The following is a 27,085-nucleotide window of genomic DNA, read 5'->3' on the forward strand; positions in this document are numbered from 1 at the left end:
ATACATTGCAAGGAGGAGAGTTAGTTTTCCTATTTTTAGAATGTAATAAAATGTGCAAAATGGCAGTAGCTCTGAATATGTGGGGAGTGTGATTTGTGACATCTCCATCATTGGTTGTTGGGATAGCTCTCAAAGGAAGTGATTACATCTCATGCTGTACCATCAAAATGATTATAGGCTGTTTGTTACAGCTAGCATGTTGTAGCCATTTAAATTTGCTTTAACTTGAGTTTGTGAAGAATTTCTAGGGACCTGGGATGCCCGTGTAAGCCTACATTTTAAACATGAGATTTGTTTACGGTACTTTAATTAGTTTAACAGCAGGCCAATAATGGTGACATAGAATAAATAAAAGCAAAATAAAGTACAAGAAGTATTTCTCTTTTACTTGAAAATTTCAACTATTGGAAATTTGAAATTTCATGGCAATACTCTTGTTTCTCACTGCTCTACAGTCAATGAAGGACAGTCCACAGAGGAGGATAGAAAAGAGGGGAGAGTAGATCTGAAGGGAAAAATGGAAAATACCCAGCATGGTATATAAGATCTGCTTAATAATGGAAATGTAGGTTGGTGGCCAGTTCAATGTGGGTAGAGGTCTTTAGGGCTAGGCAGGCAACAGATGGCAAGAGTACAGTAATGAGACGGGTCTGGTTTATTAGTTCTAGGTATTTTGAGGTCAATTTTCATTCCTTTCATTTTGCTATGCTCAGGTGCTTAAGATTCAGCAAGAAGATTAAAGCATAGTTTCTAGAAGGATACTATTTTGCAGTAAGGAAGAGAACTACTCTAAAAATCACAAATTGAAGTAGATTGTCTAGTGTAGGGATGGGGAAGCATTGAAAAGATAATCAAGAAAATATATTTCACTTGGTGAGGAAGGCGATTCTTTATTTCTCATGGGCAAGGCTGTGATTAAGAATTCCCACAAACAATGTAGTGAAATTAGATGACGCCACACATGTCTGATTTGTGGAGGCGAGAGTGGTCAAGGGAAGATGTTGGCTGAGCCTCAGAGAACCACTGAGATAAAGTAAAAAAAAATGGATTTAATTATGAAGGAATGTAAATGAGGAGTATTACCAAGGGAAAAGAAAAGAAAAATTTTCTCCTTGAGGAGCAAGATGGAGGAGTAGAAGACCTTAATTTCGTCTCGTCCCAGGAATTCAGCTAGATATGGATCAAACCATTCTGAACACCTACGAACTCAACAGGAGATCAAAGAAAAGAATAGCAGCAACTCTCTGAACAGAGAAGCGACCACTTTCTGGAAGGTAGGACGTGCAGAGAAGTGAATCCGAGGCAATATTCGGGAGGATAGATGGGCGGGGGAGGGAGCCTCCATCAGCCGCTACCAGCAAGTGATAGAGCTGCGGAGCACAAAATCGGAACTTTTAGAAGTCAGCTCCACTGAGGGACGTCGCTCCGGTGGCTAATCAGGGGGGTGGAACCCTCGCTGGGACAGTGTGGTCTCAGGACCCTCGGGGTCACAGAAAGACCAGGGGTGCCTGAGTGTGGCAGAGCTCCCAGGTATCAGAGTGGGGAAGCCGGCTGCAGAAACGGAGCCAAGGAGTGGGCTCTCAGCTCGGGGTTGCCATAAACCGTGGTCCATGGCACAGTCAGGCCACTGCTCTTCCAGCAGGGGACCCAACAAGTGACAGATCCGGGGAAACTCCCCTTCCTTCTCAGGGAGGAGCGGTGCGGGAGTGCACCGCAGGGATCGGCTGGGTTTGGAGACTCCACACGGGGTTGGGTGCCAGAGATAGAAACGCTCAGTCACAGGCCAGGTGAGCACGGAGTGCGGCCGGAGACCAGGGAGACGGGAGTGAGTGACTGCTTTTCTCTGGAGGCGCACTGAGGAGCAGGGCCCCGAGTTCTCGGCTCCTCTGGGGCGGAGATTGGGAGGCCGCCATTTTCACGCTCGTCCTCCAAAGCTGTACGGAAAGTTTGCAGGGAACAAAAGCTCCCGAGAGCAAACCCAAGCAGATTACTTAGCCCGGACTGGCAAGGGCAGGGCAATTCCGCCTCCGGCAAAGACATTTGGGAACCACGGCAACAGGCCCCTCCCCCAGAAGATCAGCAAGAACAGCCAGCCAAGACCAAGTTTACCGATCAATGAGAACGGCAGGACTCCAGCACTAGGGAATAGTGCACATAGAATTCATGGCTTTTTGCCCATGATTCTTTAGTCTTTCAAAGTTAATTTTCTTAATTTTCTTTTCTTTCTTTTTTTTTTTTTTGGATTTTTCTTTTTCCCTTTTTCAACCAACATCTTATCACTCCCCTTTTTAAAAAATCTTTTTTTATTTTTCATTTTTAGAGTCATATTCTATTCCCTTCATAGTAGTTAACCTTATTTTTGTATATATATATATATATAAGTTGGTCTCTCTTTAAAATTTGGGAATTTAGTTTCTTCTAATAGACCAAAATATACCCTAAATCTCTAGTGTATGGCTTTGTTCTAGTCTCCCGCCTGATCACATTCTCTCCCTTTTTTTTAATCCTCTTCTTTCTTTTTTAAACCAACTTCTTATCAATTCCTTTTATAAAATCTTTTATAATTTTCATCTTTAAAGTCATAGTCCATCCCTTCATCGTATTTACCCTTATTTTTGTACATTATATTATGTAAGTTTCTCTTTCTTTAAAATTTTGGGAGGCACTTTCTTCTAACAGACCAAAATACGCCCCAAATCTAGTGTGTGGCACTGATCTATGCACCAGCCTGATCATATTTGATCATATTGTGGTTTTTTTGTTGTTGTTCTTTTTTATTTATCCTTTTCTTTTTTTCTTTTTTCTTTTTTCTTTCTTTCCCTTTCTTTTCCCCCGGTTTCAGGTCTCTTCTGATTTGTTTAGTGTATATTTTTCTGGGGTCATTATTACCCTGTTCACATTTTGTTCTCTCATTCACCTATTCTCCTCTGGACAAAATGACAAGATGGAAAAAAATCACCTCAAAAAAAAGAACAAGAGGCAGTACCGACTGCCAGGGACCTAATCAATATGGACATTAGTAAGATGTCAGAACTAGAGTTCAGAATGACGATTTTAAAGGTACTAGCTGGGCTTGAAAAAGCATGGAAATTATTAGAGAAACCCTTTCTGGAGAAGTAAAAGAACTAAAATCTAACCAAGTTGAAATCAAAAAGGTTATTAATGAGGTGCAATCAAAAATGGAGGCTCTAACTGCTAGGATAAATGAGGCAGAAGAGAGAATTAGTGATATAGAAGACCAAATGATGGAAAATAAAGAAGCTGAGAAAAAGAGAGATAAACAACTATTGGATCACGAGGGCAGAATTCGAGAGATAAGTGATACCATAAGACGAAACAATATTAGAATAATTGGGATCCCAGAAGAAGAAGAAAGAGAGAGGGTCAGAAGGTATATTGGAGCAAATCATATCAGAGAACTTCCCTAATTTGGGGAAGGAAACAGGCATCAAAATCCAGCAGGCACAGAAACCCCCTCAAAATCAATAAAAATAGGTCAACACCCTGACATCTAATAGTAAAACTTATGAGTCTCAGAGACAAAGAGAAAATCCTGAAAGCAGCTCAGGAGAAGAGATCTGTAACCTACAATGGTAGAAACATTAGATTGGCAACAGACCTATCCACAGAGACCTGGCAGGCCAGAAAGGACTGGCATGATATATTCAGAGCACTAAATGAGAAAAATATGCAGCCAAGAATACTATATCCAGCTAGGCTGTCATTGAAAATAGGAGAGATAAAAAGCTTCCAGGACAAACAAAAACTAAAGGAATTTGCAAACACGAAACCAGCCCTACAAGAAATATTGAAAGGGGTCCTCTAAGCAAAGAGAGAGCCTAAAAGTAACATAGACCAGAAAGGAACACAGACAATATACAGTAACAGTCACCTTACAGAAAATACAGTGGCACTAAATTCATATCTTTCCATAGTTACCCTGAATGTAAATGGGCTAAATGCCCCAATCAAAAGACACAGGGTATCAGATTGGATAAAAAAATAAGACCCATCAATATGCTGTCTGCAAGAGACTCATTTTAGACCCAAAGACACCTCCAGATTGAAAGTGAGGGGGTGGAAAACCATTTACCATGCTAATGGACACCAAAAGAAAGCTGGGGTGGCAATCCTTGTATCAGACAAATTAGAAATAAAAGACATCTGAATCAGCAAAGAAGAAGTCAAACTCTCACTCTTTGCAGATGATATGATACTTTATGTGGAAAACCCAAATGATTCCACCCCAAAACTGCTAGAACTCATACAGGAATTCAGTAAAATGGCAGGATATAAAATCAATGCACAGAAATCAGTGGCATTCCTATACACCAACAAGACAGAAGAAAGAGAAATTGAGTCGATCCCATTTACAATTGCACCCCAAACCATAAGATACCTAGGAATAAATCTAACCAAAGAGGCAAAGAATCTGTACTCAGAAAACTATAAAATACTCATGAAAGAAATTGAGGAAGACACAAAGAAATGGAAAAACGTTCCATGCTTATGGATTGGAATAACAAATACTGTGAAGTTGTCAATGCTACCTAGAGCAATCTGCACATTTAATGCAATCCCTATCAAAATACCATCCACTTTTTTCAAAGAAATGGAACAAATAATCCTAAAATTTGTATGGAACCAGAAAAGACCCCTAATAGCCAGAGGAATGTTGAAAAAGAAAAGTAAAGCTGGTGGCATCACAATTCCGGACTTCAAGCTCTATTACAAAGCTGTAATCATTAAGACAGTATGGGACTGGCACAAAAATGGACCCTCAACTCTATGGTCAACTAATCTTCGACAAAGCAGGAAAGAATGTCCAATGGAAAAAAGGCAGTCTCTTCAACAAATGGTGTTGGGAAAATTGGACAGCCACTTGCAGAAGAATGAAACTGGACCATTTCCTTACACCACACACAAAAATAGACTCAAAATGGTTGAAAGACCTGAATGTGAGGCAGGAGTCCATCAAAATCCTAAAAGAGAACACAGGCCGCAACCTCTTCGACCTCAGCCGCAGCAACTTCTTCCTAGAAACATCGCCAAAGGCAAGGGAAGCAAGGACAAAAATGAGCTATTGGGACTTCATCAAGATAAAAAGCTTTTGCACAGCAGAGGAAACAGTCAACAAAACCAAAAGACAACTGACAGAATGGGAGAAAATATTTGCAAATGACATATCAGATAAAGGGCTAGTATCCAAAATCGATAAAGAACTTCTTAAACTCAATACCCAAAGAACAAATGATCCAATCAAGAAATGGGCAGAAGACATGAACAGACATTTGTCCAAAGAAGACATCCAAATGGCCAACAGACACATGAAAAAGTGCTCAACATCGCTCGGCATCAGGGAAATCCAAATCAAAACCTCAGTGAGATACCACCTCACACCAGTCAGAATGGCTAAAATTAACAAGTCAGGAAACGACAGATGTTGGTGAGAATGTAGAGAAAGGGGAACCCTCCTACACTGTTGATGGGAGTGCAAGCTGGTGCAGCCACTCTGGAAAACAGTATGGAAGTTCCTCAAAAAGTTGAAAATAGAGCTACCCTACGATCCAGCAATTGCACTACTGTGTATTTACCCCAAAGATACAAATGTAGGGATCTGAAAGGGTACATGCACCCTGATGTTTATAGCAGCAATGTCCACAGTAGCCAAACTATGGAAAGAGCCAAGATGTCCATTGACAGATGAATGGATAAAGAAGATGTGGCATATATATATATATACATATATGTATATATGTGTGTGTGTGTGTATATATATATATATATATATATATATATATATATATAAAATGGAATATTATGAAGCCATCAAAAGGAATAAAATCTTGGCATTTGCAACGACATGGATGGAACTGGAGGGTATTATGCTGAGCGAAATAAGTCAATCAGAGAAAGACATGTATCATATGACCTCACTGATATGAGGAATTCTTAATCTCGGGAAACAATTGTGTGAATTGTGTTAAGACTGTTGAATCACAGACCTTTACCTCTGAAACAAATAATACATTATATGTTTAAAAAAAAAAGAAGAAAGTAGGAAGGGAAAAATGAAGGGGGGGAATCAGAGGGGGAGATGAACCATGAGAGACTATGGACTCTGAGAAACAAACTGAGGGTTCTAGAGGGGAGGGTGGTGTTGGGATGTGTTAGCCTGGTGATGGGTATTAAAGAGGGCACTATTGAATGGAACACTGGGTGCTATACGCAAACAATGAATCATGGAACACTACATCAAAAACTAATGATGTAATGTATGGTGATTAACATAACATAATAAAATAAAAAAGAAAAATTTTATCCTTGATTTTTAAAATAAGTAGCTTAATTTGATGAAGTTAGGAAAATCTGCAACCTGTGTAACCTGTTGATACAGTAAACAGATTATATAGACTATTTTCTTTCCACTATCTTCTTGAAAAAAATTGCTGGTTAACCTGAACCACAAGGCAGAAAACTACAGAAAGTTTTTCTCTTCTTTGCTTTCACAGACTTGAAGGATTACTTATATAACGTCTAATAGCTATTCTACATTTTTTGGCAACTTTACTGTAACCTGAATTATTGAAAAACCATTTACAAAGCCATCAAATATCATACACAAAGTCTTCTAAGAGCTTGAGGAAATGTCAAATTGCAAAGATAACTATTTATTCTATTCACTTAGAACATTCAACCAAACAGTCGGGACTTTTGAAGAACTCCAAAAATACCTTGAAGGGTATGTGGCAAACCTGAACCGTGATGATGAGAAAAGACATGCGAAGTAAGTGAAGCAGTATTTTCCTCAGCTGCATGTGACTTCTGGCAAGTGTGTGTGATTCGCTCTGTGGTAACTTTCAGTGTGCCGCCACTAGAAAACTGGGGGCAGTTCTTTTAAATTGTTCTTGCACAAAGAAGATGCCACTTACCACTAGTATGGATGTTACTTTAGTCTGGAAGTAGTCAGCTTCTTATTTTGGGTTGATGAGTAGTAACGTGAGGGAGACATTTCCTGAGAGGGGGCATTGGGAAATGGTTGCTTGACATTGTCTTTCCAATGTCAAAAGGATGTTATTCAGAAATGAAGCCTATATTGCCCCTGGAAATCAAACAGGAATGCCAAGGCACTAGAGTAACCAGTTCATTCTGATTCCAGGTAAAGAGCTAGGAGGAGAGGCAGAATTATTTCAGAATATAAGGGAGCTGTTGCCCCGGGCTGTGTGTGTGTGTGTGTGTGTGTGTGTGTGTGTGTGTGTAGGAAGGAATTGGGTTGGACTAAATACAGTAATATTGATGAAAAATGTTGTGCTTAAGAGAAAAACTACTTTGTAAAATTAAAATTGTCTGAAAATCCTTTACAGTTTGTAGAGTAAATACTTAAGCATATATTCACCAGGTAGTACTAATGAAGCTGGAGTCGAAAGTTCTAGAAAACTGACATTTGAGTTAAATTAGAACACTCAGTCAGGACCGCCTAAGTTTTTTGTTTTTGAATTTTTATGCAAGGAATATATTTGCAGTTTTTATGTTCTTAAAGACCTTTTGTAGTAAGAACAATTTATGAATATATATATATATATATATATATATAATATAGGTCAGAGCAGTATATCTTAATTAAAAGAGAAAAATGAGTATTTCCAAACAATGATACTTAGATATAAAGTAAGAAATGTATCCTTCATGTTTTACTAAGCAGTCATTCTGGTTCAGCCATGGAAAGCTTCAAAATCTGACAAAAATAGCAAAACACAGCAAAAATTCTGTGTGGCGTTCTCCTGTGTACATAGTCAAAGGAATGGCTCACTGGTTTTACTTCCTCTCACTGACTCTTAAAAAAACACACACATATTTATTGAGATATACTTTAAATACTACACAATTCAGCTCTTTTAACCTCTCATTGATTCAGTTTGACATTTATCTATTATTGTGTATGTGTGAGAATTTTTTTGTTTGTTTATTCTTTTGTTTTCCTCCCCAGATGTAACTAAATCTGATCCTATAAAAGTTGAGATAGCCTTTGTAGCAATTACGGGCAGTAATCCTGGCAGAAATAAGACTATGGTACGAGTGGAATTTATGTGTGTCATGACCCTGGCTTCACTAAGGGGGTGTATGCAAAGTTTCACTTTTCTTATACAGGAGATCCATGTCTAACTGGAAGCTGTCCAAAGCACTCTCTCTGGAGATGATTCAGCTGAAGGAGAAGGTGGCCAGATTTTCCTCATCATCCCCATTCCAGAACCTTGAGATTATCGCAACACTGGGCGTTGGTGGGTTCGGAAGAGTTGAGCTTGTAAGGGGTTTACGTTTCAAGCATCTGAGAGAAGCCTTTTGACTTTTTTTGTTTTATATTCCAGTGTATCTTGGAGGAACATATGAATTGTTATTGCTGTCTTAAATGTTGCTTTGAACTGAAATTAAGAAAGTACATTTTTCACTGTGTGTGTTGTATAGTAGCAGGTCTATGCTAATAAGTCACTTGTAATAATATAGCTGTGATTTCAAGCTTCTGTGTCACATCCTTTTGTGAATCCTTTTCTTGATTATAATTATTGGAGAATGTACCAAGTAAGTGTTCCCAGAGGCTCTAAATCATTAAAAATGTATTTTCTAAGAGGAAAATGTGTATACACACACACTCATGACATGTTAACTATATACTAAAGAAAAGAAGAATGTGTCCAGTGGAAGTTTATTTATTAGAAATAAAATCTTTAATATTATAGTTGACACGACTCCACTGCCATGTCCGTATTTGGCTGTCATTATCCCATCTTGGGTTGCTCAAGATTTTCTATCAGGAAAAAAAGAAAAGAAGATGACTGTAAGGGATTATTTGAGGAGTAGCCTTCTGTAGTATTGATCAGGACAGCTGGGAACTTACGGCCTGATTTTGGCTGTATTTTCCACATCACCACCTCTCTGAGCTTTATAACTAGCTTCCAAGGAGTAACAGAGCAGTCCTGTCAGATCAAGTGCTCCAGGGAAACCGTAGAATGGAGATCTGTGACCTTACTGGAGACAGATGGCTCTGAACCCTTGGCTATTCCCAAGCCCTTCTTCGCCCAGCAGATTTTTAACGATTCACTGTACATTATAACCTTTGGGAAGTATGCTGACACCTTCATTTGCTGGATGGCCCTGGACATGGGCAGATCAGAAGTGCTGCCAGGAGACTCTGGATAATACACTTCACACCCAGTCAATACCTCCTCTCTGATGGGTAGGGGGGGAGGTGAAAAACAATTTCTTCATAAGAAATAAGTCACCTTTTTTATGCCATATGGAGAGACAAGGGCAATATCTATCAGCAGTGGTATTTTTCACCAAAGATCCTGGCAAAAAGATTGAATTAGCAATGCTGAGATCTGTTTTATATATATATAGTTAGATAATAATAATTGAAACAATAATTCCACCATTGATTTAAAAATCCTAGGCAGAGCTAATGGCAAATGTGAGAAAAATGTGGGGTGCAGCCAAATCTACAGTTTCATTATTTATCAAATATAGTCTGCTTATGGAGTTATAAGCCTATCTGAGTACATATCTATTAAAATTTTTTATTTCCTTTCAAGGGAAAATTTTGTTTGTCCATCTAAAGCAGCAGGCTGCGAAAGAACTTTCTGCACTTCAGGAACTGTTCTATCCGTCTGCAATCCTGGAGGGTAGCTAGCAACTCACCAGCTTTTGAAATGTGGCTAGTGCAGCTGAGGAACTGAATTTCTTATTTAAATTAACTTAAAATTAAATAACCTCATGTGACTAGTTGCTGTCATGTTGGATAGTGCAGCTATGGATTTTGATTTAATATGTTTTGTTTTGAAAATCAAAGAAGTGCATATTAAGAAAGAATAATTTTTTTGGCAACTCTGGTCAAAGTTTTCCATATCACACACTCAATAGTGAATAGATTTATAAACATTAAATCTAACTAGAGTTGGTTTTTCTTGTTACAATGCAAACGTTTTAAGAGCATGTTCCAGATATGTGAACTTTTTTGGAAATTACAATGAAAGGGAAGGGTGTGCACTTGAATAAAACTTAGTTCCAGAGGGATACGTGGTTAAAAGGTTACATACTGTTTAAATGTGAAAGAAGTTCAACTCTTCATTGGTTAACATGTTTTATATAGGTATTATAAATCTTTCCATTAAGTTAATTTTGAGGGATCTTTTTCTTCTTACATAGGTTAAAGTGAAAAATGAGAATGTTGCTTTTGCTATGAAGTGTATAAGGAAGAAGCACATAGTTGACACAAAACAACAGGAGCATGTCTACTCAGAAAAGAGGATTCTAGAAGAGTTGTGTTCTCCCTTCATCGTGAAGTAAGTGAGCATTTGGCTCCCAGAATTTAGGATTGTAGACCCTTTTGAATGTTTTCATGCAAGATAACAGAAGAGGAAAAGGAGGCCGTACTCTGAATTCTCCCTCCCTGTCACAGCAACAATACATAAAATGTTAGAAGTTTGAAGTCTGGAGTCAAGAGTTCAGATTTTTTATTCTTGAGTAAATCTCAGGAAAAGTGTGTGTGTGTGTGTGTGAGAGAGAGAGAGAGAGAGAATATAAAATTATTGTGGAATAACTTGAACTGATTATTTAATCCATACCTACTACAGAATTTGGGAAGCAAATAATTCATTTGAAACCCTCAGGGGACAGACTGCTGTTGAATTTCTGCAAGAAGTGGCATTTGGGCTCATGTCGGCTGGTAGGGACCTGTAGAGCCTGGTCCTAGCAATGCCCAGATCCTGAAAGATCCATCTCCTAATAGTCACTATTCATCCTTTCCCAGAGTTTGGGAGAGAATTGTGTTATTCTAGGCCACCGCTGTCTTTACTTGTGAATTCATGAGTTAGTGGTGTAGGCCAGTTGAGACATATATTTTCATACAGGTCATAGCCCTAGAGTATAGTTTCAGTGATTTCCAGGTGAAGTAAAGTGCCCTTATAGTGGATAGAATTTATGTTTTTGGATCAAATGCCTTGAGAGAATCTTCCTGCCTATCCATATTCCCACACCCATTTTTTTTTCAACATTAAAAAAGTTGAACCCAGGCAATGCTAACAATAGAGTCATCCAATTATTTTTATATTGTGTTCCCAGAATTTCCCCCCTTTCATCAATAATTCATTAACAAACTATCAGGAGCAGCTTCAGGGCATGAATTAGGTTTTATTATTCTCATTTCCAGCTGTCTGCAAAGTGCCTGGCATATAAGGAAATGATAATGTAATAATAAATGTTAATGACATTTATTGAGAAATTAGCATGTGCCAGACACTATTCTAAGCAAAATATATATGTGATATATCATATATAATGTTTAATATATATTTAAAATATGTTATATTTACATTTATTTTATATATTATGTATACAGATATATAGCATATATTAAATTAATATATAATTAATATAAAATCAAATGAATACTATATATTCCTCTGATCTTTATGATATAACAGTGAGGTAAATGTTATGATTGTCCTCAAGAGCAATAAGAAAACTAGGCTGCATAGCTCATAAATGGCCGATCAGGGATTCAAGCCTAAGCAGCTTGGATTCAGAGCCCACACTAAGCTGCTTGGAACCAGAGCCCACTCTGAGCTACTTTGCTAAATTGCTTCTGCTGTCTGCGCATGATCTGGGTGCCCTGTTGTTACCCAGTGTTAACATAGGGTACCCTGCCCAGGTCCCTCCCACATCAGGATTGAGGCTGTCATTCCTACAGCTTCTGGGAGTGTTGCCAACTGATGACTCTAGCTCGGTCCTTTCCTGGTCATTGCTCTCAGGCGAAGAGAGCCACCTTGCCCAAGATCATATTCTGTTTCCAGGTACAGCCTGCAGCCAATGATGGCAGAGCTCCTTGAGGCTGAGGCTTTCATTGAAACTCGAAACTCGATCATAACCAACTCTCCTGCTGCCCAAGTGTGTCTGTGTGTCTTATTCCTCCCCTGGGGTGGGGGGTTGTTCCCAAGTACACTACCCGCTAAACTTACTGCTGATAGGTCTCCGTCTCACAGTCTAGTTTTTGAGACCAACCAGAGGATATAAGACGTGGGCATAAAGGGAGCTCATAAAGGAGACATATGAGGAGATCTCTGGGCTTTTGGAGGGAAGAGAGGCCATATTTAGTAGGGGGGAAGATGAGCTGCTGTATCGGGCTCCTGAGCTTCGTCTTGAGGAATGGATAACACTGTTACAGTGAAACTGAGATGAAGAAGGTCAGTCTGTGTGTACAGGGAGGGCAGTCTAAGGAGGGCAGTCTAACATGTGCAAAAGCAAGGCAGGAAGAAAGATCAAAGAGCATTCGGTGAGAGGTCCCATGTAGCTGGAGGATGTTTGGAATGAGATGAGCACCAGTATTCCAAATGATATTGATGATGTTCTTAAGCAACTTTAAAAAGCTTTTAAAACCAGATTTTTAATAATAACCATGTTTTTATGTGTCTTCACAGATTATATCGTACTTTCAAGGACAATAAGTATGTATACATGCTTCTGGAGGCCTGCTTAGGTGGGGAGCTATGGAGTATATTAAGGGACAGGTAATGAAAAAGGATTATAAGCATTAAGCTGTGTTCTCACATCTGGTCTAAAGGATGCTTTATTCACGATCATTTAAAGAGACATAATGAAAGTCATTAAGAAACGGTCCTAAGAAAATATTATCATCTGATAAAATAGTAATGGTGGTATTTTCTTAGCTAACATTGTACTTACGCAATAGACACCCTATAAGGTAATCTGTCATTTCCATATTAGGGATCACAGAATCCCAGGCCTCGAAAGAGAGTCACATGGTTAGTGCGAGGCAGAGCAGCTGGAAACCCAGATGTTACTGATTCTGAATCTCTACGAGGGAAATGAAGAAAGGGGCGCGGAGTGGTGAAGTAGAGTGAGACTCCTGCAAAGATTCAGTTTTACAAAAGGGGTGGTTTCTGCATAATCGAAACCACAGATGTTTACTGAGTACCACCAGTATGCAAGGCTCCATCGTAGACAGTTGCGGGGGATGGGGGTTCTAGACAGTGTAAACTTTCCTAACCAGAAGGATAAAAAGAGTAAACTTTTCCTCCAGTGAGTTTAGATTTTATTTGGGTAGATAACATGATGTGCAGTTTTAAAACATTTTATTATTTAGTGTGTAAACTAAATATGACGGAGAAGTTGGCAATTTGTAATTAAATGCCAAATGAGTGTTGCAGATTGTAAATTCGGAGGAGAGGAAAGATATAAAACTGTGATGAAAGAGGGGAGGACTGGACCTAACTTCTAAAGATGACCAAAATTTGGAAAGGCAGAGAGGAAGGGAAAGGGATGTAAGATAAAACAGGAAAGTTGAGATAGGATTATGTGTCTTTGGGGGTGTTTCACATCAGGATTTGAGTAGAAGACAAGGCCAGTGAAAGAGGTGAGAAGTTAGGTTTGCATGAGGTTATGGAGGTTAATGCCAGGCCAAACATTTGGACAGTGTTACCTGGGCCAGTGGCTCTCAACCTTGGCTTCTCATTACAGTCACGTGGAGAGCTTTACAAACAAAGTAAAAATGCCTAGCCCTAATGCCAGAGGTTATGATTTGGTTCACCTTGGATGGGGTCTAGTAAATGACCTCTCCGGCAATTCTAATGTGCATTCGTGGTGGAGAATCCCAGACCTAGGTAATGGCAGACCTTTGAGCATCTGCCAAGAGATGGATGCATTGTGTTAGGAATGTGTTGTTGGATGGATCTGAATGGGGAAAACCCAGCAGGGTGCAAAGACTTGCATGATACCTACAGAAACATTTGCTTCCTCCACCTTTGCTTCAACATGCAGATCTGTTAGAAAGGGGAGTTGGTACTCTCTGTTAGGCACTGTGTCTGACTCTCGAAACAATACATTCAGGAAGTCATAAACCCATTTTACAGATAGGGAACTGAGGCTCAAAACAGCCACACAACTTGCCTGAGGATACGATGATGGAAGAAGCAGGAGTCAAAGCCAGTTTCTTTCACTCCAAAGCCATACGCTTCCACAACTTCATGGCACAAACCACCACCACTTTTTAATAACTCAGTGTGGAAACCCACATGCAATGCCCTCACAGGGCAAGTCTAATATCATCAAGGTGCCCCAAACAGGAAAGAGTTATGACCCTATTTCTACATGGGTTATTGTTACATGCTATACCAACAGGAAATGAAAATGATCACTTGAGTCATTTTTTAGTCAAGCAATAAATTACAGAAGTCTGCTTTAAGCTCTCCATTAAAATAGTTGCATTTTCTCCAGAATTTGCCATAAATATCTTAAAAAGTCTTGTTTTCTTATGTTTCTATTTTATGTATCCATATATGGATTACCAGAAACTATTGTTGGAATGGAGACATTTTAACTTGAGTGAAGTACTTCTCATTTGCCTCAAGTATCCCCCTAAATTTCTTTACCATCATCGGTCTAATTCATGGGCGGTACAAAATACTTTTTGTGTTGATGCCCTCCAAAACATTTATATTGTGCATATTTACCAATGCAATAACTGACACCTGGAATAGACAATAAATATGTGTGTCTAGAGTATTAAGAGAGAAAATGATTTCATTGCAGAGGCAGCTTCGATGAACCCACCTCCAAGTTCTGCGTCGCTTGTGTGACAGAAGCATTTGATTACCTGCATCGACTAGGTATTATCTACAGAGACCTGAAACCAGAAAACTTAATTCTAGATGCTGAAGGTTATCTTAAATTGGTAAGAAAAAAATCTGTAACAGTATCATAAGAGATATTTCTAAATACAAAGTTGTGTCATATTTGCATATTGCTTTTAATTTGGGGGGACCTGCTATTTTCACCATGGGGGGTATGGCCTGTGACATTGGCACCCTTAACACGGGGAAGTGTTGCGAGCATATTCTTTTTGGCGTAGGAATTTAATATTTCAACCATACTGATGACTGCAACTAAGGACTCACCTAATAGAATGCCTTTAATATTGGATTTTGTTAATATTTTTGTTTAATATATTTAAATAGGTTTTAATACATTACTGCTACATATAGGGACTGGCTATAATAAAGAATAAGGAAAGATGATAGTCTGTCTCCTGTCCCAAGATAGCCACTGTCTGTATAGGGAGGAAAATACACATATGTGTGTTAGTACGCTTTTTTTTTTTTTAAATCTTTCTGGGTGATTCTAAAGTACAACCAGGGCTGAGAATCACAACACTAGACTAGAAGCTCTTTGAGGACAGAGACTTTCCTTGCTATCCATCTTTGTAATCCTCTGATGCCTAACATGCATCCCTTTGCAGTTATACTACCAGTCACATAAATTTACTTTCAGTGTGAAACTCTAAGAGAACTGGGCAGTCATGGGGGGGAGAAACCAAGGCACTTTCGACGGAACCAAGCTGAGTTTTCTTGAGTTTATCTTGTCAGTATGTCAAGGACATGAAACCATCTCTGAATGTAACATTTACAAAGATATTAAAAGTTTCTCACATCAGGACTTTCATACATGGAAATAATACTAGCTATCACTTCATAAGTAGTTTAGTATGTTATGTGTCAAGATCTGTGCTAAACATTTTACAATTAATATATATAACAATTGATGAGGTAGGTTTTATCATCCACATGTTACAGTGAGTAATTTAACCTTAGGAATTAAACTTATGTGTAATTGCCAAGCGATTTCTCTCCACAGTAAAGGGGTAAAATAAGTCCTTTCATGTGAAATCTAGTGAACTTCCAAGAAACATTTTGATCCATTCAAGCTTTATTTTATCTGTGAAAGGTAGCTTTGAGAACTGGGGAGGTAGTAACACAGGCCTCAATCTCTCCTCTTCTTCACAATTCCTTCATTGGCTATGCCTCTTACAGCTATTTAGGGAAACCCTTTGGAATTTTCTAGAACTAAAACCATCATGAGGGATGCAGACTATCCATTAGGTTCATTCCTTTTTTTTTTCAGAACTGTTTTTTAAAAATTGGATAGCATATTTATTATTAATAGCCATGGGGGTCCATAAATATCTCCCCTGTTAGCCAGTGTTATCCATCCAGCTAACTCATTTGCCAACTATCTAAATGAAGAATGACAACTAAAGCCTTTAGAGATTAAAATGTAAATGTTGAATCTTTCCATTTCTAGCTATATATCAAACTAGATATACTGAAATTCTCTCACTACCAAATGTCTAAAAATACTGGATGAAACATGAAAAAGCTGTGTTACATGCATGGCTGACTTTTTAAGACAACACTGGTACTCCTCCGCGGTTGGGAACCACACTTGAGGAGGAGTACAGCCTAGAACTCAAACAATGAAGCTGCTGTCTTGTGGGCACCCAGTGATCCAAGATGGCTCAGAGGTCTGATTTTAGTAGCTGCACCTAGTTTTGGACCTGGGCAGTGAGGGAAGTTGAATCAGAGAACATTTCCCAGAGCCAGGAATCACACAGATCACACTCTCGGAAAAATGGAAAGCAAGAAAAAAGATCTAATTTATGAAGACAGAGTACTTGCAAGAAAACATGCTTTTCTCATTATTGGGCTCTTGGTAGAGGAGCAAAAGAGTCTCCTTTAAGAATTCTTGGCCATAGGCTTGTCTTCATGGAGATTGGGTGTTTAGTCTTCAAAGATGGAAAACCCCGTGCAAGAACTTGAAAATGGATTCATGTTGATAGCATGCCCAACTTTTCAAGAGTCAATGTATAGTCTGTCTGGATGAAGGTACTCTTAACTCAGGATACAAAGAACTCCCAGGGATAAAGTCCCAGAGAACATGAGCTCACATTTTTTTTTAAATTTTTTATTGTTATGTTAATCACCATACATTACATCATTAGTTTTTGATGTAGTGTTCCATGATTCATTGTTTGTGCATAACACCCAGTGCCCCATGCAGAATGTGCCCTCTTTAATACCCATCACCAGGCTAACCCATCCTCCCACCCCCCCTCCCCTCTAGAACCCTCAGTTTGCTTTTTCTCATGGTTTGTCTCCCCCTCCGATTTCCCCTGCTTCGTTCTTCCCCTCTTGCTATCTTCTTCCTTTTTTCTTTTTCTTCTTAACATATATTGCATTATTTGTTTCAGAGGTACAGATCTGTGATTCAACAGTCTTGCACAATTCACAGCGCTCACCATAGCACATACCCTCCCCAATGTCTATCACCCAGCCACCCCATCCCTCCCACCCCACCCCCCACTCCGGCAACCCTCTGTTTGTTTCCTGAGATTAAGAATTCCTCATATCAGTGAGGTCATATGATACATGTCTTTCTCTGATTGACTTATTTCAATGAGCTCACATTTTAAAAAAATAAAACAAAAAATATATATGAGGGAAAAAAAGGTACCATGAGCATTATTTGGCAGGCAAATAAGTGCTTCATTATTGGAGTAATCAGATACAAAATGTAAAATAAATCCATCTCACACGCCTTTTAAAAATAAGAGAGGGAATGACAAATGAGTAATGAACAGAGGAAAAAATGTAGTAGGTTTAGAAAATAATAAATAAAACTTCTATTAAGGACTTAAGAATATAATAATTGAAATTATATATTTAAGGAAGTCTCATTAATGGTGGAGCAGCTTCCATTGAACTAATCTTCTTGGTGAGATTAATTATAATATATGTGTAAGAGAGCAACAAAAAGTAGACATTTAAACCTTGAAAAAAGGGAACCATGCTGGATGAAAAATCCACATTGCTACAGCTGTTTAAACTGTTCATTTCAGGACACACCTTACTGTATAAGGCATGGGGATAAATCTTTAGTTAACATCATACCTAACAGTGAAATATTGAACATTTTCCCATTAGATTGTGAACAAGGTAAGAATATTTTCTTTCCACTTTTTTTCAACATTATAACAGAGGTCTTAGCCAATAAAATAAACCAAGAAAAAAAAATGAAAGATGAGATGAGAAGATGAGAAATGGAGAGGTTATCTGTCTTTATTTTCAGACAACATGATTGTTTACGTAGAAGAACCTAAAGGATCTACCAAAGAAGTACTAGAAGGAATAAGCATGATTACCAGTACAAAGTTAATATATAAATAAAATTATAAGTCACTTAAGTCAATATATAAATAAAAACTATTTTTCTATACTAGCAGTAAATATTTATAAATGAAATAAAAATACTATTTATGATAACGTCAAAAATTATAAAATAAATTTGAATACATTTAACGTGTAAAAATGTGTAAGACCTCCACACTGAAAACCACAAAATATTACTGAGTAAAAATATATAACTAAATGGTAAGGCATACTGTGTTCGCATATTGGATAACTCAATATTTGATAAGATGTCCATTCTTCCCAGATTAATTACAGATTTAAGGTCATTGTAATATAAATTAGAGCAGGTGCATTTTTAGAAACTGAGGCATTTACTCTAAAATTTACACAGAAACTCAAGAGTTTAGAAAAGTTAATAACCACTTTGAAAAAAGAACAAAACTGAGGAATTTATTGTATCTGATACTATAAACAACAGTAATCAAGGCAGTGTCATAACAGGACAAATAGCATAATCTAACAGAATAAAGTCCAGAGATAGACATAGAATCAACTGATTTTTAGCAGAAAGAGAAAAGCCAGTCTTCTCAATAGACGATGCTGAAACAACTGGATATGCATATGTGGGGAAAAAAATGAACCTGCTCCCACCTCACACGATATAGAAAAATTAACTCAACATGGTAATATGGTAATATTTTCACAACATGGGGTAGGCAGAGGTTTCTTAGAATACAGATAGTATTAATTTGTATTATAAAAATTTCAAGCTACTATAATAAAAATATCATAGACTGGGTGACTTAAATGATAAACATTTATTTCTTACAGTTTTAAAGCCATGAAGTCCAAGATCAAGGTGCTGGCAGATCTGGTATCTGTCTGGTCAGGACCCACTGCTGGGCTGGCAGAGAGCTGCCTTTTCATTCCTTCACATGAGAGAGAAAGACACACACACACACACACACACACACAGAGTTTGGCGGGAGCTCTTTTCTTATAAGGGTTCTAATCGCATCATGAGGGCTTGACCTCATGACTTGGTTACCTCCTAAAGGCTCTACCTCCATATTCCATCACACTGGGGATTAGGGTTTCAACATATAAATTTTGGGGAGACACAAACATGCAGTCCATAATAATTAGACTTCTTCAAAATTAAAAACTTCTGATAATTAAAATACATTAGGGAATGAATTGTCATGCCATAGACTGGGGGAAAATATTTGCAATATATATTTATATGACAGAGGACTTGATTGTATTGGGAAATATACAAATAACTCCTACAGCTCAATAATAAAAAGACAACCCATTTAAAAAAATGGTCAAAGATCTTGAAAAATCACTTCACAAAAGAAGACATAGGAATGATTAATAAGCCATTAATAAGTCATTATCAAGGAAATGCAGATTAAAACCACAAAGAGGAACCATTTCATAGCCACTAAAATGACTACAATTTAAAAGACTGACAATACCAAGTGTTGGTGAGGACTTTCTCCTAAATTACTAGTGGAGAAAGAAAACTGAAAAATAGTCGGTCCGTTTTATATTGAGTCAAACATACACCTAATCTAAGACAAAAAAAAATTCAACTTCCAGGTAGAAACTTCACTCCTTAGTATTTATTTAGGAAAACTGAAATCATGTCTTCCAAAATCTTGTTCATCACAGCTTTATTTCTAAAAGTCCCCAAATCAGAAATAGCCCAAATATCCATCAGCAACTAAATGTATAAACGTGATGGCAGTATGTTCAGCAATGGAATGCTGCTCAGCAGTAGAAAGGAATGAATTACAATAAGCAACAATGTGAGTGAATTCTAAAAACTATGTTAAGCAAAAGAAGCCAGATACAAGAGTATATTCTGTATGATTACGTTTATTGACATTCTAGAATCCATGGTAGAAATCAATACAATGGCTGCTCCTGGGAGAGGCATTCGACTGGAAAGGGGCATGAGGGAACTTTCTGATAGAATGAGTGTGTCTATATCTTGACTATAAGGTAGTTGTGGTTACATGTATAATCTGCATCAAAACTCAACTGTATGCCAAAAATCTATGCACACTATTGTGTGTAAATTACACATCAATTTGAAAAATGTAGTAGGTTCAATGTCAGATGATTCACAAATGAAGAGAAAATCAGTTCACCAAAAGATAAATTTAAGTAATTTACACAGAATGTAGCATAGAGACACCAAAAAAAGATGAAAAATAAGAGAACAGAGTGAGAAGTTCTTAAAATTATAAATCAGAGTCCAGGATAAAAATAATATAGAAAATGAGGGAAAAGCAGTATTTAAAGAACACTGGCTGAGAATTTTTTGGGAATTACAAGAAACAACAATCATCAGATAAAGGAACCCAAACAAATCCCATCTGGGACAAATTGTATTTGTTGTGGCTCCTAACTTTGGGTAACAAATCACTCCAAAATGTAATGGCTTAGAACAACAAGAATCATTTATGATCTCTCACCATTTCTGTGGGTTAGAATTTGGGGAGTGGTTCAGCTGGGTGGTTCTGACTTGAGGTCTCTCATGAATTTTCAGTCAGATGTTGGCTGGGGCTTCAGTCACTTGGAAGCTTGTCTGGGGCTTGACCAGGACATCCGAATCCAAAGTCACTTACTCATATGGCTGGGAAGTTGATGCTGGCTATTATTTGGGGGCACAGTGGGCCTCTTTAGAGGTTGACTATTTTCATGGCATGGCAGCTGGCTTCCCTCAGAATGAGTCATCCAAGAGAAAGCTACAATACCTCTTAAGACCTACCCTCAGAGTCGCATCTCAGTGCTTCCACTATATTCTGTTGGTCACATAGGGCCAGCCCTGATTTATTGTGAGATTTATTGTGGGAGGGGACAACAAAAACAAAGTATTAAAAGCTATCAAAGAGAAAAGACAGTTTACGTATAAAGGAGTAAAACTTAGGCTTTCAGTTGACATCACAATAGCAACAAGAGAATCCAGAATGCAGTGGCGGAGTATTTTTAAAATTCTGACAGAAAATAACTAATAAGCTTGAATTGTAAACCCAGGGAAACTATCTTTCAAAAGGGCGAAACAAAGGCACTTTCAAACAAGGATGAAGGGTGTTTACCACCTTCATACAAAGGATGTGCTTAAGGGAGTTGAAAAATGATCCTCTGAGATGCAACCTTAGAAAGATGGTAAACATGTTAAATCTCTTCAATTGATGGTGTACAGGGATCATTCTCATTCTGCTATCTAGTACTGAAAATGAGAAAACACTAAATAACTGAACAGCAGCGACATGAAAACTGGGAGTTGGTATAATTGGAATTAAAGTAGGAGAAAATGTCAGTCATCTTCAAAGGAGACAGCAAGAGAGAAACAGAAAACCTAGAAAACAATCTAAGAGAAAGCAAACGCACCGAGAACAGAAAGAAATCTAACATGCGTAGACAGCTCTCCAGATCAAAACCAAAGATTGTCAAATATTTATTTTATTTAAAAAATAAAAACCAGTTATATGATGTTTACAAGAGACATACCTAAAGCACGAGGCTGCAGAAAGGTGGAAGTGAAAAAGAACAGAAAAAATATGTCTGGGAAATAGTCAACAAATTGAAATACTGGTTTCATTATCAGGGAAGGGGTGTTGCTAGAGATACAAAGTGTTATCCTTTCATTCTACCAATATGATATAAAAATCCTGATCTTTTATTTACCTACTAAAATGCTTCAAAAATAAGCAGAATTTGAAAGAACTAATAAGGAGAAATGAACCACTGTAGGAAATTTTAATACACCTCTCTCAGAAATTGATGGAACATTCAGACCAAATAGCACTAAAGCTTTAGAAGATGTGCACAACACAATTAATAAACTTGATCTAATGGGCTTATAGAATATTGTTCCCAAGAGTTGAAGAATACAAATTAATGATATGTGATCATCCATTAAGGCCATTAAGCAAGTTTCAGCAAATATGAGAAATAGGAATTGGGTTGCTGGCGGCCTGGCCAAGCTGTTCCCCTGAGAGTTCCTGAGGGGATTGCAGTAAGGATGGGGGTGGTGGAGGTGCCTGGTGACAGCACAGCAAGAATGCACATCTGGGTGATGGACACTGGGCTGTCCAGCCTCGGATGTCAAGTCTTCGAGGATGAAAGACTTCATGTAAGGCTGAACTTGGCCTCATTCACCGATTTTGATTAAATGGTGTTTTTCATCTTCCTACATCATTTCTTGGCAATATCTGTGAGGGATCAGATATCTAAGGACAGAAAGAAAGGAACAGTGTTTTTTTGTTTGTTTGTTTGTTTTGTTCTGTTTTGTTTTACCAGCAAAGCATGACCAGTGAAACCATGGGGAAAAAGACCCATGTAAGAGAAAGGTCTGGGTTTTGGAAATGTCTCTCTAGAGGCTCTAGAGATGTGCCTTTCTATGATAATTACAGAGGATGAGTTTGTAGTGTGGGGTGAAGAATTCTACAATTCTTCCCCAATTCACAATTGAGATGGCCAGCCAGATTTGTTTCCAAATGAATTCTGCCTGGTCCAAGGTGTCTCTATCAGTAAACACAATGAGAGGAGATCAAGGATTAGCAGATATTACTAAAAGAACGTCACATCGCCATCTCTCACCCGCCCATCCAATAATTTCCTGAATCTTTCTCCACTTTCAAGGCCGAGAAAAGCTGATGTAGGCAATAATGGTTAAGAGTGTTTCTTTTGGTTATCATGAATGAATTAAGGATAATAATAAGGTGTAGGACAGTACTTAAAGAGTTTAAAGAAGAATCCACCTTGTTCTCAATCCAAGCAGAATTAATGTGGTAGTTTCCCTTCTTGGGTTTGCTCAGCAGAAAACTTGGTAATAATCCAATAAATCAATACACATTCTATATGGTCATGCTATTAACTCATCACTCATCAGTAAATATTCTATATGGTTGTTCTATTAACTCATGGGAGTAATACTTCTCATGTGGTAATAGAGGAACTTTTAATCCTATAGTGAGCATTATGTAAGAAAATACAATGTAGAACATATTAAATGTTGATACTATTGCCTGCTTCTTCATGATCTATCTTCCCCTCTATGCTAATAGCCCCATGAGGGCAGAAACCATGCTATATGGTGTTTACTGCCAGACTTAGAAATTTGCTTAGCATATAAGAATGAATGAAAGGTCAGAGGGGCAGCTTCCTCCTCGCTCCCAAAATAGAAGCATAAAGGTTTTGTTCACTGATGTCAGTGTATTTAAGTTAGAAGTTAAAAACAAAATTTGAAAGAAAAAAAAAAAAACAGGAAGAAACCACTAACAAAAATCATAACTCATCTCACTGGAATTTTAAGGATATTTCAAAATAAATCAAGAATCAGTGAAGAAGAAATTTTCCTATTATAAAACTGAGCTGCAGAACAGACACTACATATGAACACGTGTGGTTACAACTAAAATGATAGAGTAACATTTATAGTCTTAAATGTTTCAACTAGGAAATAAGAAAGGCTAAAAATTAAGGAGCTAAGCATTTAACTTAAGAAGATGGAAATGGGAGAAACAATAAAACCAAAGAAAAGATGGGGAAAAAAAGTTAAGAATATTAATTAATAAAATATGAAATAAAAGGAATACAGAGCCAAAGGTTGATGTTTTGAAAAGACTAATAAAAGTAACAAACTGGAAATGTTGTTCAAATAGTATTTACAGATAAATACTATTATGAAGGAACATCATTTCAGTTAAAGTAGAGATTTATGTGGATTAGAAAGTATTTGGGGAACTTTACTACTATATGTGAAATATCTATTTATTTATGTATATACTATACATGTTATATATATATGTGACATCATATATATAGTTAGGTTCCAGTGAGGGCTCTTTCTGGTTTGCAGATGGCTGTCTTCTCACACTGTCCTCACCTGGCAGACAGAGATCATCTTTCTTGCGTCTCTTTACATAAGGACACTAATCCTATTCATGAGGATGTCACCTTTGTGGTTTAACTGCCTCCCAAAGGCCCCACCTCCAAATATCATTATATTTGGGATTAGAGCTTCGACATAGGAATCTTGTACAGACACAGTCTATAGCTGAACATCCAGAGAATTCACTTCAACGACTTACAATACTAATCAGGTGTGAATTCCTTCAGAAAGCAGTAAGAGATAATTCCCATCTTAGTCTGTGAGGCTACTGTAAACTTGGTTCTCCAAAGGAAACTCCTAGGGAAGGCCAATTAATGTCCCATCCAGCTCATAAATTTAGTGTAAAAATCATAAGTAAAATATTAGCAAACTGACTATAAATTATAACAAGACATCATAACAAAGTTGGATCTATCTCAGGAATTCAAGCATAGTTTAACATTAATTCTATTAAACCAAATCACCATTTTAATAGATTAAAAAAGAAAAACAATTCTTTAATCACCTCAATGGATGCAAAGAAAATTTGATATGTTTCTACATTCAGTTATGATAAAATCTTAGCAAACCAGGAATAGAAAAAAATTTTATTAACCCAATGAAAGATACCTAACAAGGATTTGGAGCAAACACTGTACAACATGATGAAACATTAGAAGTATGCTTTTAGAAGTCAGTGAAATAAGCACTTCTATATTTTGTTGGAGGTTCTAACCCAATGCAGGAAGATATAAAGAAAATTAAAAGAAAGATTGAGACATAAACAACAAAACCTATTTTCCTATGATATGATTATGTAGAAATCCAAAATATAACAACAAATTATTAAAATTAAGTGAAGAGTTTAGTATGATTGCTGGATATAAGATTAATAATATAAGAACTCAGTGTATTTTTAAATATCAGAAACGTAGTTGATAAATAGGAATACAAATACCCTTTTAAAAAGCATACAAATATATTTATGTTTACATAATAGAAATAAAAATATAATGTATCTAGGAATAAATCTAACAAAAATGTGTAAGAGCTTTATTGAGAAACATAGACGAATTTATAGAAAGACATTAAAAACATGTGGATTAGTAAGCTCATTCTCTTTCTTCTGGGCACAGAGCTAGACAACATAACCCATTCTTCCTTGTGGCTGATTGTGGCCCTGTGGCGCAGTTCTAGGTAGTGAAGTGTGAGCTGACATGCTTGTGCACCATGATCAGGCCTGGGTGATAACGACCTCTGCAGATGATCTCCACCCAGTCTTTATGACTTGCGGCTTACAAATACTGAGATTTAAAGTTGGCAGAGCCATAAAGTGGAAGGAGCCCGGCAGGGGTGCCTGGGTCACTCAGTCGGGTGAGTGTCTTGATTTCGGCCCAGGTCATGATCTCAGCTCAGGTTATGATCTCAGGCTCCTGGGATTGAGCCCCATGTTGAGCTCTGTGCTCAGCAGGGACTCTGCTTGGGATTCATCTCTAGTTCTCTTTCTCCCTCTGCCCCTCCCCCTGATAATGCACTCTCTCTCTCTCTCTCTCTCTCAATCTCTCAAATAAATCTTTAAAAAAAGAAAATGGAAGGAGCCTGCGTCCCTGACCCACTGCTTAGAGATCCCCCTACTGCTCAAGAAAATTCATTATGAGAAGAGAGGTAAATTAATGTAGAGTTTAAGCTTTTATACTTTCTTAGGTATGTGTGTTCAACAGTCACTCTAGCATAACCCTAAATCAGAAAGATGTAGAGGTTTCAAAATAGCAAGACTCAACATCAAAAAGATATGAAGTCTCCAAAATCATATACAGATTAGATACACTTCAGTGGAATTCCAGCAAAGCTTTTCATGAAGTTTGGCAAACCGATTTTAAAGTTTATATAGACTAACCAACGGCCAAGAATAGCCAAGAGACATTTCTGAGAGCAAACAAGAAGAGGGTGGGAGGAAATTCTCTCAGATACCCAAATTATAATGCTATCCTTCAAATTAATTACTAATGCGGGGGGAATGTAAATTAAAACCGCAGTGATTTAATACTTACAAATGGCAAAAATAAAAGTTATCACTAAGGGATAGTAAGGATGTAGAGCAACCGGAACTCTGTGCATTACTGCTGGGGAAGGAGGTGGGTAATGCAGTCTGATCCCTAATGAAAGTAATTTGACAACATGTAGTAAAATTGAAGACACTGCATCTTTGATCTTGTAATTCTACCATCTTACATAAACCTCTGCTAGGTAATATGGAAAATGATATTAATAGAAGCATTTTTGTGATAGCACACAATTAGATATTAGGCAAATGCCCATCAATAGCATAATGGACAGAAAAAATCATTTCATGTTAATTCAGTGGTGTATGATACAGCAGTGAAAATAAATGTACCCCAATATCAATTAAATTCACAAAGATAATTTTAAATGAAAATAGGCAGTTTGCCTGAGAACAGATGTAAGATTTATCTAAAGTTTTTAAAAACGAGAACTTATTTTACTTACGGATCTGAAATATGTGGTAATATTAGAAAGGAATGCGAGTACCCAACGAACACCAAAGTCAGAGGAGTGGTGACCTCTTGGCAATGTGCAGTAGGATGCCGGGGAAGGAACACACAGGGCTTCTGCACTGGCTCTGCTCCGTTTACCTGGTGGTAGCTATGGGGGTGCTTTATAACCTGCATATGGGTCACATTAGTTTATGTTTCAGGGTTTTTTTCTAACTTGACAAATAAAAGTAATTATCAGCTCCCACTATATTCTTTCTGCTCGACCATTATTAGCTGTACTTATTGAGTAGTGATTAAGCTTTTCCCACCAATGTGCTGAATGTATGTTGCTTCTTTTCTCTTAAAAATCTTCTACTTCCTCATCGGTTTATATATAATGGGAAGGTTCCCTTTGGAACCTGGTTCAAGTCTCACCTCCCATATCCACGACCTTCCTAGACTTTAATTTTCTCCTCTTTAACATCAGGATAACAGTTGCTCACTCCCCAAGCTGTTGTGAAGATCATACTTATACATGTGCATTTACATATCTTATCGAAACTCATGTTAACAGTTATCTCTTCATTCAGATTTTTTTCACCAAATAGGTGTTGAACATCTGCTGTGTTACAAATGCTGTAGGGGTTACAAAATGAATAGGTATA

General features: G+C 37.5%; 1 protein-coding gene across 1 annotated transcript in view; it reads left to right on the plus strand.

Annotated features, from left to right (window-relative positions):
- PRKG2 (protein kinase cGMP-dependent 2) overlaps nt 1-27,085 on the plus strand; it is a 104,649-nt gene that overhangs the window by 62,027 nt on the left and 15,537 nt on the right. Inside the window, exons 10-14 of the mRNA XM_021702362.1 lie at nt 6,689-6,787; nt 8,149-8,302; nt 10,201-10,337; nt 12,471-12,560; nt 14,602-14,743. Coding sequence (XP_021558037.1) covers nt 6,689-6,787; nt 8,149-8,302; nt 10,201-10,337; nt 12,471-12,560; nt 14,602-14,743 — 622 coding nt within the window. The remainder of the gene's footprint in view (nt 1-6,688; nt 6,788-8,148; nt 8,303-10,200; nt 10,338-12,470; nt 12,561-14,601; nt 14,744-27,085) is intronic.

Source organism: Neomonachus schauinslandi, chromosome 2 (assembly GCF_002201575.2).
Source record: "Neomonachus schauinslandi chromosome 2, ASM220157v2, whole genome shotgun sequence".
In the NCBI taxonomy this organism is placed as follows: Eukaryota; Metazoa; Chordata; class Mammalia; order Carnivora; family Phocidae; genus Neomonachus; species Neomonachus schauinslandi.